General features: G+C 40.7%; 1 protein-coding gene across 3 annotated transcripts in view; it reads left to right on the top strand.

The window, feature by feature from the left end:
• Nucleotides 1–18126, top strand: part of RGS7 (regulator of G protein signaling 7) — a 186542-nt gene that overhangs the window by 135341 nt on the left and 33075 nt on the right. For all 3 annotated transcript variants that reach the window (XM_061624593.1, XM_061624592.1, XM_061624591.1), the window contains exons 4-5: nt 6990–7096; nt 9148–9199. In XM_061624593.1, the coding sequence (XP_061480577.1) occupies nt 6990–7096; nt 9148–9199 (159 nt within the window). The remainder of the gene's footprint in view (nt 1–6989; nt 7097–9147; nt 9200–18126) is intronic.

Here is an 18126-nt window from a genome sequence, read left to right as displayed (position 1 = left end):
CACAATGCCATGTTAGCAATTAACATTACAACCATATCAAATGTAAGGGGGGGATGTGGTGGCTCCTTGCTTTGGCTGGCACCATGTCTTGCACTGGCCCTGCACTTGGCTTTCTTCTATCTGTTTGCATCACACATTCCTTTTCCTAGAACTTCTTCATTCATATTAATGATATTCAGAGTGGCATCCTACCTTCTCTCACCCCCTTGCCTACATTTCCCAACTTCCTCTATCATCTCCCCTGTCTAGGATTTCTAAAGCTCAGCAGACTGGGAAGGGTTCAGAAACTGATGTGTAGCATGTTTACTGCTCCACATCCTTTACTTTCTATGGGCATTTAAAAATACATATTTTTGCACAACACTTTTCTTCATCACAGTATGAGAACTGTAAGTGCCCTAAAATTGTGTCCACACAGACACTCTGAGTTATTAACAATTTTATTGGAGCTATGAATGACCATCAGTTTGCAAGAAGCACCATCAGCCACAGTGTTGGTGGGCCAAAAGTTCTTAAAACAGACGTTTCAATTAAAGGGAGGGGGGAAGAGTCTATTGTGAAACAAAGGGCAAAACTGCCTTCCCTCTTTTACCTTTTAGGAGCAGGGGGCAACACTCACTCATGCCCCTGCAGCCTTCCTTTGGTTGGCCACAACCATTGCAGGCACTTATTTATTCCCATAAATGCCTTTGGAATGATGTAATATCATAACACAGCAACATTCTGGGCCAGTATCTGGGCCAGATGGGTGGAGCTGATTGTGCTGGCCTTTCCCCCAGAATCAGCTTCAGTTTGCATTTCAAGCCAGATTGATCAAATCTGCAGTTTTCAAAACAATATGAAAACTGAAACATAGCCATCCTTTGAAATTCACACTTATTCGAATTTTGCAATGAACCAAACAATGTTTACAAAAATACATATGTTAGGGGAAAGTGTGCGTAAAACTGAATATATGAGAGAAAGTAACATTCAAAAATTATATGATTAAAAAATTGCTTGCAAAAATCAATACATTAGTCAAAACTGCCCACAAAAATTCTTTTATTAGGAGAAATTCACACTAAAATGTGAGGGTGTTGTCATGAAAGTTTTTTTTAATGGAAATTGCTGTGGAAATGTGGAGAACGGAATTTAAAACTGGAAAAATGAGAAATTGAGAGAACCAAAATTGACAGATTTTTACATCCCTAATTCACATATATGTACATGTTGCATTCATACCAGAGGATATTGTGCCATTTTACAGCTGAGTCATACTGAGGAGCAGCAATCAGTGCCTCTAGTCTAATGCTCCTGCACTTGGTGTTTTAATTTTTTATACCAAAAATGATGTCCCTCTTCATATGTGAGGCTTTACATCCTATCTTTTTTTCTACACTAATTAAAGCAAATCCCACTTCATGATAGAAGCCTACTGACCATATTCTTTGTAGACAAGGATTTTATAAGGCTGTTCATTCAGAAACTTTTAGAAGACTATCAATTTCAGTACCCTTTCCATTTTCAAACTTGCTTCAACACCCAATAGTGTAGAGAACTCTAATTTTATCATTGCAATACTATAATAGTCATTATTCCAAATGCTTGTGCTTTTAAGAGATGTTCCAAGTATCACAAGATCATGAAAATATTGCAAGAGATGAAAATTCATACTTTGCCATTTACACATTAAAAATACTTCTTTATTACACTACAAACATCCATGTGACAAATGCTTTGATTGTACATATAGGGAAAGACAAAATTTAAATGCATTACATTAGATGCAATGTCTGATGCTCATAAAAAAGAGTTATAGGTGAGGCCTATGGAAGATGTGGTTTTCTTTGGGAAAATAGTTTTTTAAAAGTAAAATAAAACCAAAAGTAAATAAATAATAAAATAATGAAAAAAAATTGGGGTCAGCCAAACACAGCAGGTTTTTTTAAAAAAGAAAAGTAAAGTAAGATGTGACCAGCCTATAGGACTCATTATGACAGGATGCTGTGATGGGAATTAAGAAAAAATTACTTTTAAGTGATTAGATGACCACAGGTATGATGCTGGGTCCACCAATGACTAGTAGTCATGACAGGAAAAACAGAGGAAACAAGTTTTCAAAGTGCCAGAATTTATTTTTTTTATGCTCGCCACATTTCAGCATTAGAAATGCCTTCATCAGGGCAACACTTCTTACCAGTAACCTGCTTTCTCTTTCTGTAGCTTTTTCCTGGTAAGAAGTAGCGAGTGAGGGCAGAGAAGTGAAAGAGGCCTCCTAAATGAGGCCAAAGGTCCATCTGGTCCAGCATTCTGTTCTCACAGTGGCTAACCAGATGCCTATGGGAAGCCTGCATGCAAGACTCGAATACAACAGCAATCTCCCTATTTGTGATTCTCAGCAATTGGTATTCAGGGGCATGCTGCTTCTAATAGTGGAGGTAGAATATAGCCATTGCAGGATCTCTGCACCTCTGGTTTTATGAACATTAGAATATTCAGTGGTACCAAGTGAAAGGATCACTTCACATCTTCACTTTCTACCCAGGAGTGGCTGCTTCCTACAACGACAGGCAGCTGAACTCACCATAGATGTTCCAGAGGAAGTGAGGCAGAAAGGCAAGGGGTCAGGCTGACATATAAGCAGGTTATCCCAACATCTTCCTGTGCTGTGATCTTTCAGGTCTAACTACATGTGTCATTAACAGTAACTGGCGCTAATGGAAGCTTCCTTCCTAATGCTGTTTGCCACACCGGGGATGGGGCAGTGGGGTGGAAACCACAGAGATTGCAGCTGAGGAAGGAAGGACTGAACCTCCCCTTGCTATGTGCTGTGATCTTTATAATATGGGGGAATGGGAGCTCCTGGTATTTAATTTTTAAAAACACTCAACATAATGCCACATGTATTTAGGTCCTTAATTTGTATAGGGGAAGTCTCAGAAATGTTAGCTTTGGCATGTGATTCTCTCTTGCACTCAAACAACATTGACAAGTGAACTTGATGCAGGCCAGGCAAAAACCCGAGTGAGAGATTTCATGTGCTGCATCTCAGCCTGTTTAGTATGACTGCTCACTGAAAATGGAAGGACACTCAAAGAGGGCTGTGTCACTTAGGTGCTTAGGTGAAGTCACACACCTCTCCCCGACTCTGTTGGCTCTTGCTTGCTACACAGCTGCCTTTGCCAGAAGAACAGAGTGGGCAGCTGGAAAAGAGGACAAAGCTCCTGTACCTTTAATAGTTGTGCAGGAGAGGGAATTTCAGTAGGTGTTGCCTGACAAGTCATACTACTGAAATTCCTTCTTCTACACAACTATTAAAAGTGCAGGAGACTGTCCTCTTTTCCATCTGGTTTCTATACACAAAGTTTAGGGAAGTGTGGGCAAATTTAGACAAAGGCCTTCCCCTCATGCAGCCCATCTAATATGATGGGATTTTTTCTTTTCACTGTGAAAGAAATATTGAGCCTAAACATGGCTGAGCAGAAGACAAATTGACCTGGGTCAGTGCCAACAAGTACTCTACACGTGGCTTTTTTAGGAAGCATGTAAATGATACCACCTATTGCCAACTGCCATATTTCAAAACCATCTTTCCTGACTGTACAATAATCTCCTGATGAATTGCGATCTTCCTTAACTGCGAAGCAAGCAAATTTATCCAGAAAAAGAAAAGTTACGTTTGAGAACACAAGTGGAAACATCTCATTATCCTATACATAAAAACTGTTATGTCTTGGTAATGGGAACCACTACCCTACTTGTGTAGTAAAGGTATATAAATGTCCAATAATCTCACTTGCTTGGGTTGTTGGAAGTACACTTTAATGAAACATCTGCTCCAATCTGTCCCTGGCAAATTGAAAGCTTCTATTCACAAAATGCAGATCAAAGGAAATTTCTGACATTTAGATTTCAATGGCTATAGTAACTATGAAGCATAAGCTGTATTTATATTTTGGAAGTGGAAGCTATATTTATATTTCTGAAAATCGTTATGCTCAGAATATGATTCTGGAACAGCAGTTGTAGATTGCTATCCAAGTATTTATTATCTGCATTCCAGTGTGAAAAGAGTCTGTCCTATCTCCAATCCCAGGTGCTCCTTATAAAATTTTTAGTAACAAATTATATTTTAAGAAATGACTTTTGAGCAAGATGTTAATACCCCTGTCTGAATGAGTAATGTCCATGCTATTTTGTCAAGAAAACTGGGGTGGCCATGGAATATTAGTATCTTAATTGTTGGTACATGCAATTAAGAAAACACATAGAAAAGCAACTAATAAATGTCTTGAATAAATGTCAAATGAATATATGACAGGGTGTCCTGAATAGGTTTCACATGGGGTTGTAAAGAGCATGGAAAGAATGCCTGCCTATTTGTGTTGTGGTGAGATAGCTCTTTGGGGTTCTTCCTGTGAGGCTGGATACTTTTAGGAGGATGGATTCAGGAGGGTGGAGCTTGCAAGGGGAGAGAAGAAGAGCACATACTCTTTAAAAACTCTTTAAAATAAAAGGAATAAAATAAAATAAAAGATGGGAAAAGTCAGTCTCTTTGAGTTGTATTAGTTGAGGGTAGGGTTCACCAGCCTGGAACCCCTCAGATGTTTTGGACTACAACCCTGAGGCTGATGGGAATTGTAGCCCAAAACATTTAGAGACCTCCAGTTGTCTTCTTCTCTGGGTGGAATGTGGAAGGGTTATAAGGCAGTGCCTTCCATATAATTTTCCATTGCTGCTGGGCTGGCAAGAAAGGCAGCAGAAATTCTGTAGCAAGAGTTCACTGCTTACTACTTTCTCTGGCACTGAGGAAGAGGCAAATGCTGGTTGTTAAAAAGTTGCTCCCCCTTTCATTAGCTAGAGAGCATACTGTAGTGGAATGGGGGTTTTGCTGGCAGCAGCAAGGACTTCTAAGCCTATTCCTGGATAGATGGCTGATTGGCTGCTTTTGGGTAACTGGGCAGTGGGTTCTCATTTATAAGCCTAAATGTTGTGGATTTTGTTGGTGCTATCGTTCAGCAGAAGAGACCCATTTTAAAAATCAGATTTACATTCTAGCCACTGTAACTTGTACAATAGCATTATTAAATGTGGAAATGGATGAAGTATTTTTGGGTTGTGTGTAAACACACTCTAATACTCCTAGTGCACTCTTTCTTTTAACGTAGGAATAATTTCCTGGATAGTTTATTTAAAGGTAGCTTTCAAGATTTTATTTTCCCCTGTGTGTTCACAGCAGTGAGCTATATGGCCATTCTTTATCTGCCATTGTTATAAGTGAAAGTTACATTGCAAAGCCTAACCTCCAGACACCTGCTAACAAGCCCTGGCTGTGTTTCCTTACTTAAACATTTTAAAACGTAAGATTTTCAAATCTTGTTATAGCAACAGAAACTGCTCTATTTCAGATATCTGCTGGGCTGCTGGGTACTGAAGTAGTTTTTCTCCAAACATTCCACACCCCAAAGATCTGGCCACAGCTATACATCAGGGCTTCAGGGAGATAAGAAAATGAAGAAGGGGAAGGAATCTTGTGATGGAAGGGGAAAGTTGTGTATTTCAGTCTAAAGCCTGTGAAGAGCCACCTGCCATGCAAACTGTGTTTTGTCCATCACCATCTTATTTCCTTTTTTGAATATAACTGATGGCAGCTCCACACATTACCAGTGCGCCCCCCCCCCAAGTAAGCATAATGTGCGTAAATATTTAGGAATCACACCTCTTTTGAATCACACATCCCAAGGGGATTTTTCTTTGATGAACAGAAATATTTTAGAATTCTGTCCTTTCCAAGAGGGACCGGCAGCAACATGTGGCAGCGTACCACGCCGTGGCTGTGCATTACCTTTTCCTCTTTGCAGGCATTGCAGTTGGGTTGCAGCTGTAGCCACTGAGGGCAGGAAATTTGCCTTATCTCTGGCCAGCAGTTAGTAGTGCACAAGAGGAGGAAGCAAAGGCAGGTGGTGGTGGGTGGTGCCTTCCAGCATCTCCCTCTATAGTTCCTCTCAGGAAGGCAGAATTCTGGAGGCCTGACTACAGAGGAAGGGGTAGCAGCTTTGTGCCCTAGCATGTGGAAATTGTGGAAATAAGCCTGTCTCTCCCATGCCAGCCTGTCTTCTGTATGGAAGTTTTTTATAAAAATGACACTCACATACCCTGCCTCTCCTACAAGAACTCAGAATAGAGGGAATGCAAATGACTGTAAAACGGAGTAAGCTCAAGAAATGCAGGGGCAATCTTCAGGTTCACTTTCCATTGCTCTTTTTAGCAGAGGCTAATTTTAAAGAACCCGTGCTTGTGCATATCATGTGGTCTCTCCAGGTATGCAGAAAACTCTGGTCTGTGAGTGGCCCTGTTTGGCTTCCAATTGATTGGCATTAGACCAGTTCAATTTGCTGTTAGAGAGAATGCTGGTGCCAAATACTTGAACCTGGAATCAGTGTTGTCTGCCTGAAGGGCTAGTTCACAATAGCTGAATAGCATCCTTGGGATATCTCTAAATGCCTCTGGGTGCGTGGATCATGTATGGATATAAATTATATAAAAATTATATGAAGTCCCACAGATACAAATGCTGTGCTTTTCAAGACCTCTGGGCATGTGTTAGATTTCATGGAAGTTCTTTGTCTGTGTAAACTGCTCCTTATTAAATTATTACAGAGGAATATCTAAGTTTGATTTTGAGGGGGGGAGTTGCTATAAGCAATCATTGCAACAGTAGCTTAAGGATATGCAGGCCTTTTAAACAGGAAGATCAGAATCTGGAACGTTTTCCAGCCAAGTTTTCTCTGTTGTCTTCTGATAACCAGAGGGCTACTGTCTCTTAATAATGAGGTCCCATATTAAGAAACAAGATTGCATAATTTCACTTTTTCTCCCTATCGTATATATATGTTCCAGCCTAAATGATCACTAACTGGTGAAAATTGTTTCAGAAGAAAAAATGTTAAAACAGTTTTGTGAAATACTTAAAAAAAATTAATGGCTTTTGTCTCCCTTTGGCACAGTGGAAGCCCTTCATTTGGGAACATTAATGGCAGCCCATGGTTATTTCTTTCCTATCTCAGACCATGTTCTAACATTGAAGGATGATGGCACCTTTTACCGGTTCCAAGTAAGTATTACTGCATTATTTTATTGACTTTACACTTACTAGCAAAGGATTTGTCACTGAAAATAAGACAGAGTTCTATTCATAATGTGATCCAGTAGCAGTAGTAGCAGCAGCAGGGTATACTAGGTGAGTGGTGTAAGTGTGTGTGTGTGTGTGTGTTTGAGAATGAGAGAGAGAGAGAGATGCATTTAGCTAGTACCTGTAGAAGCAGGCTTCTGCAGACAAATCCCTATCTGGATAAGGAATGGTGCACAAAAAGAGATGTTGAGTCTGCAGGCCCACATCCAAAGGAGTAATTTCATGGAGCATTTGAAGAAGGTGACCAAAGGGAGAGATAATTTAGTAATTTAGGGGTAATTTAAGGGAAGGGCTATACTTCAGTGGTAGCGTATCCACTTTACATGCAGCCAGTCTCTGGTGTGTGGTTCAATCCCCGGCATCTCCAGGTAGGGCTGGGAACATCCCTCATCTGAAACCCTCGGGAGCCGCTGCCAGTCATTGTAGACAGTGTGAACTAGGTAGACCAGTGGTCTGACTCAGTATAAGGCAGTTTTCTATGTTTAGTCCCATGCACATCTCCTATTGTGAAATCTGGCAGCCCTGCTGACAGCAGGCACTTTGCATAGTGCCCTGCACTACTTATGCCTGATGAAGGACCAATGAGGCAGCTGACGTTGAAGGGCTCCATTGAGTCCTATGGGACCTGACTGAGCCCTTGTGTATCCACTTCTCTTGTATTTGCTTGTATTATTTTAAAGCGCTGCTCTGTTTTAAAATTTTAACTTTTTTACTAACTGTAAATTGACGGGATCTAGCTTGATGAAGAGCGATTGAGAAGTACAATAAATAAATACTCACCACCCTCTTAGTTCTGTGCACTTAGGCACATACGGATCACACCCATGGTTATCAGAACTATATAGTCCAACAAGACTGGTGCACCCAACAGGAAAATCTGGTGGGGAACGGCACCATCCACCTGGCTTTCTATCAGTTGGAAGGGGAGGAGTGAGTTGGCGTAAAGGGTGGCGAAGCTCAGGTGCAGCGGTGGGAGTGCCAAATTGGCTCTGTCACTGCACTTATACATTTCCACCACCTATCCCCTTTTCCTTCTGGTAAGTGCAGTGATGCTGCTGAGAGGAAGCCAGGTGCCTGGTGCTATCCCTCCCTGCTAGCTCCTCCTGGCACCCACATTTTGAAATATGGTCCAGAAGTAGATGTATTATAAATCATTATCATCATCCTATTGTGTTTTGAGCTGCACTCAGATCATCATCAGGAGAAATGTTGAATCCAAAGAAAAGTAATATTAACAGATCGTTATCACATACTTAGGGAATAAAAGAGTTAACCTTATCATTGGTATTGTTGGTCTTGTTATAACCCTTTAATTTGCCCCACACTTTATTTCTTGCACTAGACCCATAACTTTTTCTCCCTGTAGAGAGTTATTCTGATATTATATTATACATAATGTTTGCCCGTATACCATCAGGGGTGGGGAACCTCAGGCCCAGGGACTGAACAACCCCCCACCAGGTGTTGCCATCTGACCTTGGGGACTGTTCCCAGGCCACACCCTCACCAGTCCTGCTCCACATTAAGTACAGTTGCCAGGCTGGAATGTGTCCTTGGGCTGTGATAATGCATCTTGCTTGCCTGGAGGGAGGATGTGTGGGTGGTTGGTATAGAAACCTTGAACTTTTTTGTAGCTGGAATGTACAAAGGTAAGAGTCATATCCATTGCTCCACCTGCTTTTTTTTCTTTTGCAAATCAGAAGTGGGGAAGGTTGTTCAAAAAATATAATCTCCTCTGCATCTAATGCACAATCTTAGAATAACACCTGATTATATGCATTGTCACACACAAAAATTGAACTAACACAATTCACAGTATCAATTTTTATTTGCTGTGTAACATTTAAATTTGTTCAGTTGACAGTGTTAGCAACTCCCCAGAACAAGTGAGAGCAAGTGAAATCTAGGATGTGCGATGTTTGTGTTTTGTCTTACGTAAATTGCCATTTTTTTATTTTTTATTTATTTTGCAGACACCCTATTTTTGGCCATCCAATTGTTGGGAGCCGGAAAACACAGATTATGGTCAGTGTGGATCTCTCTTCTCTTTCAGTCCGGAGTTTTGCACTGTATGGATGAAAGTCTCATAATCGTCTTTTGCATTTAATCCATCTTTTTCACTAAACCACTCCTGGCCTTACTTTTCAGACCCAGGGCAAGAACTGCTAATGCTGAGCTCAAGATTGGCTTTGGTTTACAAAGTTTACTAAGGCAGAGGTCAAAACTGTGGATGGCATGGGAATACAAAAATAGCATTATTTTTGCCAAACACTTTATAAATGCACTGACTCCGAAGTAAATTCAAAGGCAAGGTCAATGCCAGGGGTAGGTGCTGTTGGGCACCATCCAAGGCCTGTTCCCCAGCGGGGGGGGGCACTGTTTACCCTTAGATCAGCCTGGTGCTCCTGCTCCTCCTCTTTCTTCCTGTTACTGCCTGTTCACTGTTCAGTTGTCCTCACTGAGCACACAAGCAGAAACAAGAGAGAGAAGATCAGCTACCTTTTCCATTTACCTTATGCTCTCCCTCTGGATGGTTGTACAGCTTTGTCCCAGAGTGAGATGGCAAGTCAATTGACAGTGACAAGATGCCACGCAGGGCATCTTGACCAAGGGCCCTCCAAAACCCAGAGCTGACTCTGTTCAAAGGTAGTGAATTTGACACTTGTATTAGGTTGAAACAGCAGCAAGCAGTTGTCTGAAGAATGCCCAAAGCTGACAACTGTTTCCAACTAGGTCAAAGAGATGTGACTCTGTACATGTTTACCATATCATGGCCACATTTGCTAATATTTCTAATAATTCCTAACATATATTAGGCATGAAATATTGCTTAGGTGTACCTTTATTTCAAACTCTGGTCCATAAACAAAGAGTAGAGGATCATTAAGCAACCACTTGTAAGAAAGCAAAACTAATAAACTCACTGTAAGTGGTCAATTAATTTTTGCTTTGGCATAAGGTTAGGTTCCTTTTTTACATCTATGCTATATATTATGCATGTGGGGCTTAAAAATTAACCTAAATGTTAAATATGAAACACATTCAGCATATTTCAAAAGGAAGCACCTTATTTAATCAACAAAATGTAATGTAAATGTACTGCCTTCTATTCCAACTTATGGCGACCGTATGAATAGGGTTTTCATGAGGCTGAGAGGTAGTGACTGGCCCAAGGTCACCCAGTGCACTTCATGGCTATGTGGGGATTCGAACCCTGGTCTCCCAGGTCATAGTCCAACACCTTATCCACTACAGAATATTTAAATGCAAATAGGCACTGTTAAAAAAAACCCAGCTCTTTATTGCATTGTACTGTGATCTATCTTATGCTGGATTGTGACCATTGTGCTTCTTTGCTTCAGTTATAATTTTCTTGACTATATAATTAAGATAAAAGGAATACATGGTTTCAGTTATAGTCTTAAAATTAATACTGCAGGACTGAAGAAGCATGTACATAGTGACTGAGTGAAAATGTGAATGATAGATAAGAACAAGAAATTAGAGAGCCTTTTCTAAAAAAAGTTTGACTTTGCAACATTTAAAAATGACATGATCACATGGTTTTCGAAATTATTTTTGCACATTGGAAGGTGCTGCTTGAAAACAGCCTGGGAACTTATTAATCAGATTTAGAGATCATTCAAACTATTCTGTGCCTTTAAATTACATGCCCATCTAAGGTCCACCCAACTCATTTTTCAAATGTGAAGTTCATGGGCTAAAGCCCACCTGGATACCATTCCCTTGAACCTGAATCTCTTCATCCTAATCTAGATTTGTGCAAGTAGGTTACAATTAATCATGAGTAACCAGTCATTTTAATGACTGTTCTGTATTGCCTTTAAAAGTTTTTAATGTTGATGTACACTGCCCTGATGTCTTGTGAAAGGGCAGTATATAAATACTATTATAAATAAAACAAATACATAAATAAGTTATGCAGTGTGGAGTAGAAAGATTCTCTTTTTTAAAAAATATAATTTTACATATTCAAGGGCTTGGTCCTGACATTGGAAAAAAGCTTGTAGGTAAAACCTTATTAGGTCCTTGTCCAAATTAAGCTCCAATTCCAATCATATGACCAAAACATGATCAGGCTCAGAAACCCACCATGCAGTGTGCACAAACTCTGATGACTTGCACTATGTTAGTCTCATGTGAAAAATATCCACGGATAAAATTTGGGGATGCAAGTAGGACTGTAGTACTTGAAAATCATAATATCAGAATGCATCAGTATTGCACCAATTGGTAAAAGAAAACCTGCTAGCTATCAGAAATCTAAATGATGGTAAACTTCTAGGCATTTAACAATGACTGTTTCTGAAAATTTATTCATGGGCCAATATGTTAGAGTACCATGAGATTCAAGATAAGAGTGATCAAGATGTATCAGGGATTGAAAGAATAGCTAAAGCAACTGTGGTTGCAGTCTTGTACATTGTTTTGTAGGAGTAAGCCTCACTGATTGAACACAGTGGGAATTATTTCCAACTAAAATTCATAGGATTGCACTGTAAACCATGCCTTATCCAACAGCAGAAGGCCAAGAACTTCAATACTCATTATGTCTTGTCTCCTGTAGTGACAATGAATTAGGCTATGATTCTGAAAACCAAAACTCTGCCAAATAGTTTTTCATTCCAAAGCAGGAATGGAGAACCCATGGTGCTCAAGAAGATGTTGAACTCCATCTCTCATCAACTCAGCCAACATGATCAACTGTCAGGAATGATTGAAGTTGTAGTTCAGCATCATCTGGAGGACCACAGGTGCCCCATCCTGCCCTAAAGCAAAAGTTGCATTATGGTTTTGTGCCAGACCACCTTATCAGAAGGCAGATTATCTAGTAGCTTAACCATCAAATACAGACAACATGCAGCACCCAACTGAGAATGTGGAAAACACCCCAGTGCATAGTCTTTCTCATGATATATGCTCATGATACATGCTTATTGCAACATAGTTTTTCAGACTCAACAGCCTGCACTGATTCCATGTCTGTCCCTGTTAGGAATAGTAAGGTACCAGATTATTACAGGCCCTGTTCCCATTCTTTCAAGAATAGCCTGACTTTCAGAAGTTAAGCAAGTGATTCTTTCCCCATCATTTTATATCCATGTCAAGAAAAGCTTCACCTGCTAAATTCCCAGAGGGGGAGTTAGTCTTTTTTAACAAATACAACAAAGTGGCACTTTAAAGACCAACAAATTTATTATGTGAACTACATAATATGTATTTATTATAAAACTTATCTTGTGAACTACTACAGTCCCTTTATTAAATAACTGATATAATGGATTGTAGTCATGAAACGTTACGCTATGTTGTTGTTATGTGCCTTCAAATCGATTACGACTTATGGCGACCCTATGAATCAGTGACCTCCAAGAGCATCTGTCATGAACCACCCTGTTCAGGTCTTGTAAGTTCAGGTCTGTGGCTTCCTTTATGGAATCAATCCATCTCTTGTTTCGCCTTCCTCTTTTTCTACTCCCTGCTGTTTTTCCCAGCATTATTATCTTTTCTAGTGAATCATGTCTTCTCATTATGTGTCCAAAGTAGGATAATCTCAGTTTCATCATTTTAGCTTCTAATGACAGTTCTGGTTTAATTTGTTCTAACACCCAATTATTTCTCTTTTTCGCAGTCCATGGTATGCGCAAAGCTCTTCTCCAACACCACATTTCAAATGAGTTGATTTTTCTCTTATCTGCCTTTTTCACTGTCCACCTTTCACATCCATACATAGAGATCAGGAATACCATGGTCTGAATGATCCTGACTTTGGTGTTCAGTGATACATCTTTGCATTTGAGGACCTTTTCTAGTTCTCTCACAGCTGCCCTCCCCATTCCTAGCCTTCTTCTGATTTCTTGACTATTGTCTCCATTTTGGTAAATTAATTAATTAGTTAATTAATTAATTAAAAATATTTCTATCCCACCCTTCTACCCAGTAATAGGGCACTCAGGGCAGCTTACAAAAATAAAATCAAACACGTACATAATAAAATTGTAAACAATAAAATCACAAAACGTTAAAATACATAAAATACAATTAAAATACATAAAATACATATACAGGCAGGCCCCGCTTATACGGCAGGTTCCGTTCCGAACTGCTGCCGAAAAGCGGAAACTGCTGAAAAGCGGAACCCATTGAAGATAATGGCGTGCGTCGCACAAAAGTGACGTGAAAATGGCGCACGACAAGCAAAAACTGCCGTAAAAGCAGAACAAGCGCCTTAAAGCGGGGACTTCCCCTAATTGAAAGCCACCGCATTAGCGGAACACCGAAAGGCGAAGCACTGTAAAGCGGGGCTCACCTGTATATACACATACACAAACATAATTGTGATTAACCAAACAAAGGTTTTTATTGTACTACCAAAATGTTCCAGCTTCCGCCTTCATCAGCTGCTAACATACAAATGCTGTTACCAAGGTGGCAGTTATAGAGCTTTGAGGATGGAATGCTCAGAGGGGCTTCATTTGCAGAAGCTAAGTAGTGGTGGTACTGTCCTCCAGGTTCAGGCCATGTGGTGCCAATGTGTCCAGGGAGTAAATCCAAAAGTTCTCCCTTTTGGTCAGTGCTTCTGGATCTGCTGGCATCTCTATCACTGTTATGGAAAAGTCCAACAGGCTGTGACCCTCAGTGTTAAAATGCTTAGCAACTGGTTGCTCTACTTTTTTTGTTAAGATTGCCGACTTGTGGTTCCTGAAGTGCTTGCGTAGGTCAGTTGTGGTTTTTCCTACGTATTGAATATGACATCCTGGTCTTTTGCATTCGATGATGTAAATTATATTGCAGGACCTGCAGGGGTGATGTTCTGTTTGATGTAATATGTCCTGCATGTCCTAGTGCTTGTAAAAGTGTCTGTCTCCCTGAGGTATACACGGGTGATACAGTGTTTGGAGTGACAAGGATGAGACCTTGGATTGGTGATAGGTGGCTTAAGCACAGCTCTCACCAACAGTCTGCGCAAATTAGGAGGTTGGCGAAATGCTATAACACGAGGCCTGCTGATGGCTCTAGTAAGATGTTCAGAGTTTGCCAGCAATGGGTAGCTCTCCCTGATTGCTCGGTGATAGTTAGGAGCTGCTGGATGGAAATCTACCACAAACGGAATCCGTTGCTCTCTGCTCTTTGACACCTCAGTATGATGGAGGAGGTTTTCTCTGGACAGAATGGAGGCTCGGTGGATGTTGCAATTGATAATATGTGGAGAATATCCTCTTCGAAGGTGTTCTTTAAGTTCACTGATCCTTCTCTGGTATTTATCTTCAGTGTTGCAAATAAGTTTGATTCTAAGAGCTAAGCTATACACAATGTTTTTCTTTATATGCTTAGGATGGCAGGATTTCCAGTGTAAATAGGTGTGGGCATCAGTGGGTTTGCTGTAGAGATCAGTGGCTATTTTGTTGTTTTCAATGGTGAGAAGGACATCCAGAAAAGGGATGTGCAGATTGTCATTTGAACTATTAAATGTAAACTTAATAGATGGATAGATAGAGTTGATATAATTTTTAAATTGCTCTAAACTCTCTTTACCATTTGTCCAGACCATAAAGATATCATTTATTATTTGGGCTGATTGCAGGTGTTGCCACCACTCACCATATGCTCAGAGGCACATGTTACCAAATTCTTCCAAGCTACACAGCAAGTGGATTGGACTGTGAAAGACCAAGCCAAATTGTGTTTGCATTTTGACCAATTTGTAGGGCAGTACAATTTCTCAGAGAAGATGTCAGGTCTCCTGCTCCCCTGGTGCATTCACTATAGCTGCCCAATTTCCCTGCTTTTTAAAGTTTGATAGAAATATCTGTGGGCTATAGCTACGTTCTTAAACCGCAAGGTTTTTTGCCTATTAGTGAATATATATAGGGAGTGGTACTAAAGAGAACTGCAAGGGAAAAATTTAACATAGAAGGCATAAAATCAGTGTCAGGCTCTACATTCAGTCCCTCCCGAAGGCTGTACCACACTATCCAATACAATATTTTCTGTGTCGCTATAAGCAGTAGGCCCAGGAATCCTTTCATTTTCCACATCATCTTAGAAGTGATTCACACTTATTAATTAATTAATTGATTGATTCATTCATTGATTTATATCATGCCCTCCTCCCAGCAGGAGCCCAGGGCAGCACTTGAATATGCATTGTTTATCTCACTCGACTGGCACTTAAATGTGTGAAGTGGTGCTACTGAAAAAGATTGTGTTTGAGGTGAAGTAAGGTGATATGAAAGTTCTGTATGTGCTATTTCATCCAAGACATCACTTGATGTTGCTAAGTGATAAACATCCATGCATGAATGCTGGTAGTTCTGCTTGGCTTGGCCATAATCACAGGTAGTCATAACCAGGAGATATGCTCTAATCATATAATGTGCATTTGGAGTTGCCTTGATTTTTTTAAATGAGGTGGGATATAAATATATTAAATAAAATAATTGACTTCAGATGCCTAGTCGGATGGACATAAACGTTAGTAAGTTTCTTCTCCATCTATTTTTTTAAAAAGTTATTTAAAATCATGTTGGCTGTTTTTCTGAGCAAATGCTCATCCAAAGCAGCTTAGGAGCAAAACAAAAATAAATCAGTACAAATTTAAAACTTAACATTTACTTAAAACTTTAAAATCGACTTCAGTTTAGTACCATTTAGCTCTATCTCAACAACTGACTCAGTTTCTGTGCTATATATAGAAAGCTGTAGGTTTCCTACTAAGTAAATGTATGTAAAGTATAATTAGTCCAGTTGTTTGTTTGGAACCTTATAATTTATCTGGTCTCTCCTGACCAAAAAGGAAACCTAAAATAAAAACAAGCATATGGGGGTTTAAAGGGGTTTGAAGGTACAATTAAGCTGCTGACAGTGGGGAAAACTGAAAACATTTCCAAGTAAAAACCTGAGAGGGAGCTGTTATATTAGAGAGCATTTATAATCTGTTGCTAGGAAAAGCAAGGCCAAGAGCCCTTTTTATATATGTTTATGGGTAGGGCTTCCCCTTTATAACCCACTATGACATAATCCCGTTTTCTCATTTTAATTTGTTGCCCCAATCTGGCATGTACATTAGCCATGCCATAAAAATCTGGAGTACACAGAACAGCTTCCCTCTGTGTGTGCCTCCACAAGGCAATCTGCCATGCATGGGAAGAAATAGGGAAATCCTGTTTGCCCATACATTATTATAATTTTATTATTATTATTTATTAGATTTGTTAGTTGCTTGATACCAGAAGGTCCCGAAGCAACTTACACAATGTTAAAACAAAAACAAATAAAACACACTATAAAAACATAACAATAAACAGCAACAAAACAATAGCAATAGCACCCCCACACAGCCACAGGAATGTTTGGCAGCATATTAAAACAAAACATCATCTGAATCTATCAAATGACTGTGAGAAAATGTACATCTTTACCTGGCACCAATGACAATGAAGGTACCAGGCAGATGTCGCCGGGGAGCATATTCCACAGATGAGGAGCCACAACTTAAAAGACCCTCTCTCTTGTCATCACTCTCTGATTCTCCATCAGAGGGGGGCACCTAGAGAAGGGCCTCAGAGGAAGATCTAAGGGTGCGGGTAGGTTCATATTGGGAGAGGCATTCCAGAAGATATTGGGGGCCTGAGCAACCCAGTCCTCAGGCCAACACTCCGCACACCAGAATCCTTGGAAATAAATGCCCATGCCCAAGCCACCGGCAGCATCAGAGTGGACCGGCAGCATCAGAGTGGACCTGCAGCTCAGCCTCTAGAAGTAACTCGGTCCTCCAAAAGGAAATACCATTAAACTGGTCCAGAAAGGACAACCACACGCGCAGATCCTCCCTCATGCCACCAGAGACCCTGATTCTGTGATGCGGAGCCCTAAGACCTTTGGCAGCATCCCACAGGTGCCTGAGACATGCTGTCCGGGGAGCTATTGTCTTGCACACAAAATTTAAATGACCCACTAGGACCTGAAGCTCCCAAAGAGTAAGTTTCTTGGCTGATATAGCCTGGGTCAGTCTCACCCTCAAATCCTCAAGCTTCTGGTCAGGGAGCCTGGACAATTAAAGTCCAGAATCCAATTCTATGCCCAAAAAGGTTAAGACTGGTGAAGGACCCTCAGTTTTTTCAGAAGCCAGTGGGATGCCCAGCTCCTCAGCAATGGATGCAAAAGCCTGCATAAGTCAAAGACAATCATCAGAGCCAGCAGTTCTAGCAAAGAAAAAATCATCCAAATAATGGATGATACTCTCCGAGCCAGTCCTTTGCCTAACCACCCATTCCAGCATGGTGCTAAAAGTTTCAAAGGCCGTACATGAGATAGAACATCCCATGGGCAAGGCCCTATCAACAAAAAACTTGCCCTCAAAAGAAAAATGCAGCAAATAAAAATCATGAGGGTGAACCGGAAGCAGGCAAAAAGCAGACTTTATGTCGCATTTGCCAAGCAGAGCTCCTCGGCCACAGCACCGCACCATAGCAACGGCGCTGTCAAAGGAAGCATATGAAACAGAACATAGATGCCGAGGGATCGCATCATTCACTGAATCCCCATGAGGATACGACAAGTGGTGAATGAGGTGAAACTCTCCTGAGGCCCGCTTGGGTACTACCCTGAGTGGGGAGATCCTCAAGTTGGGCAAGGGCAAGGAATCGAAAGGGCCAGAAACCCTATCCTCCCTAATCTCTTTCTCCAATTTAGCACAGACAATGTCTTGCAAACCAGAAATGGATTTAAGATTCCTGGACATCCGGTGAATCCTAGGGCCAACATAAGGAATACAAAAGCCTTCTTGAAAATCTTTGGCTAAATATTCTGCAGCGGCCCTATCTGGATAGTCCTGCAAGACCCAGACCAAATTGGCTACGTTAATGGGACTGCTGGCCTGGTGGCCACATAACCACCTCCACAGCTGGGATGCCACCCCCTGTTCCCCC

Source organism: Rhineura floridana, chromosome 4, assembly GCF_030035675.1.
Source record: "Rhineura floridana isolate rRhiFlo1 chromosome 4, rRhiFlo1.hap2, whole genome shotgun sequence".
Classification (NCBI taxonomy): domain Eukaryota; kingdom Metazoa; phylum Chordata; class Lepidosauria; order Squamata; family Rhineuridae; genus Rhineura; species Rhineura floridana.
The sequence above is the reverse complement of the archived record's forward strand: the minus strand, read 5'-3'. Positions and strand labels throughout refer to the sequence as shown.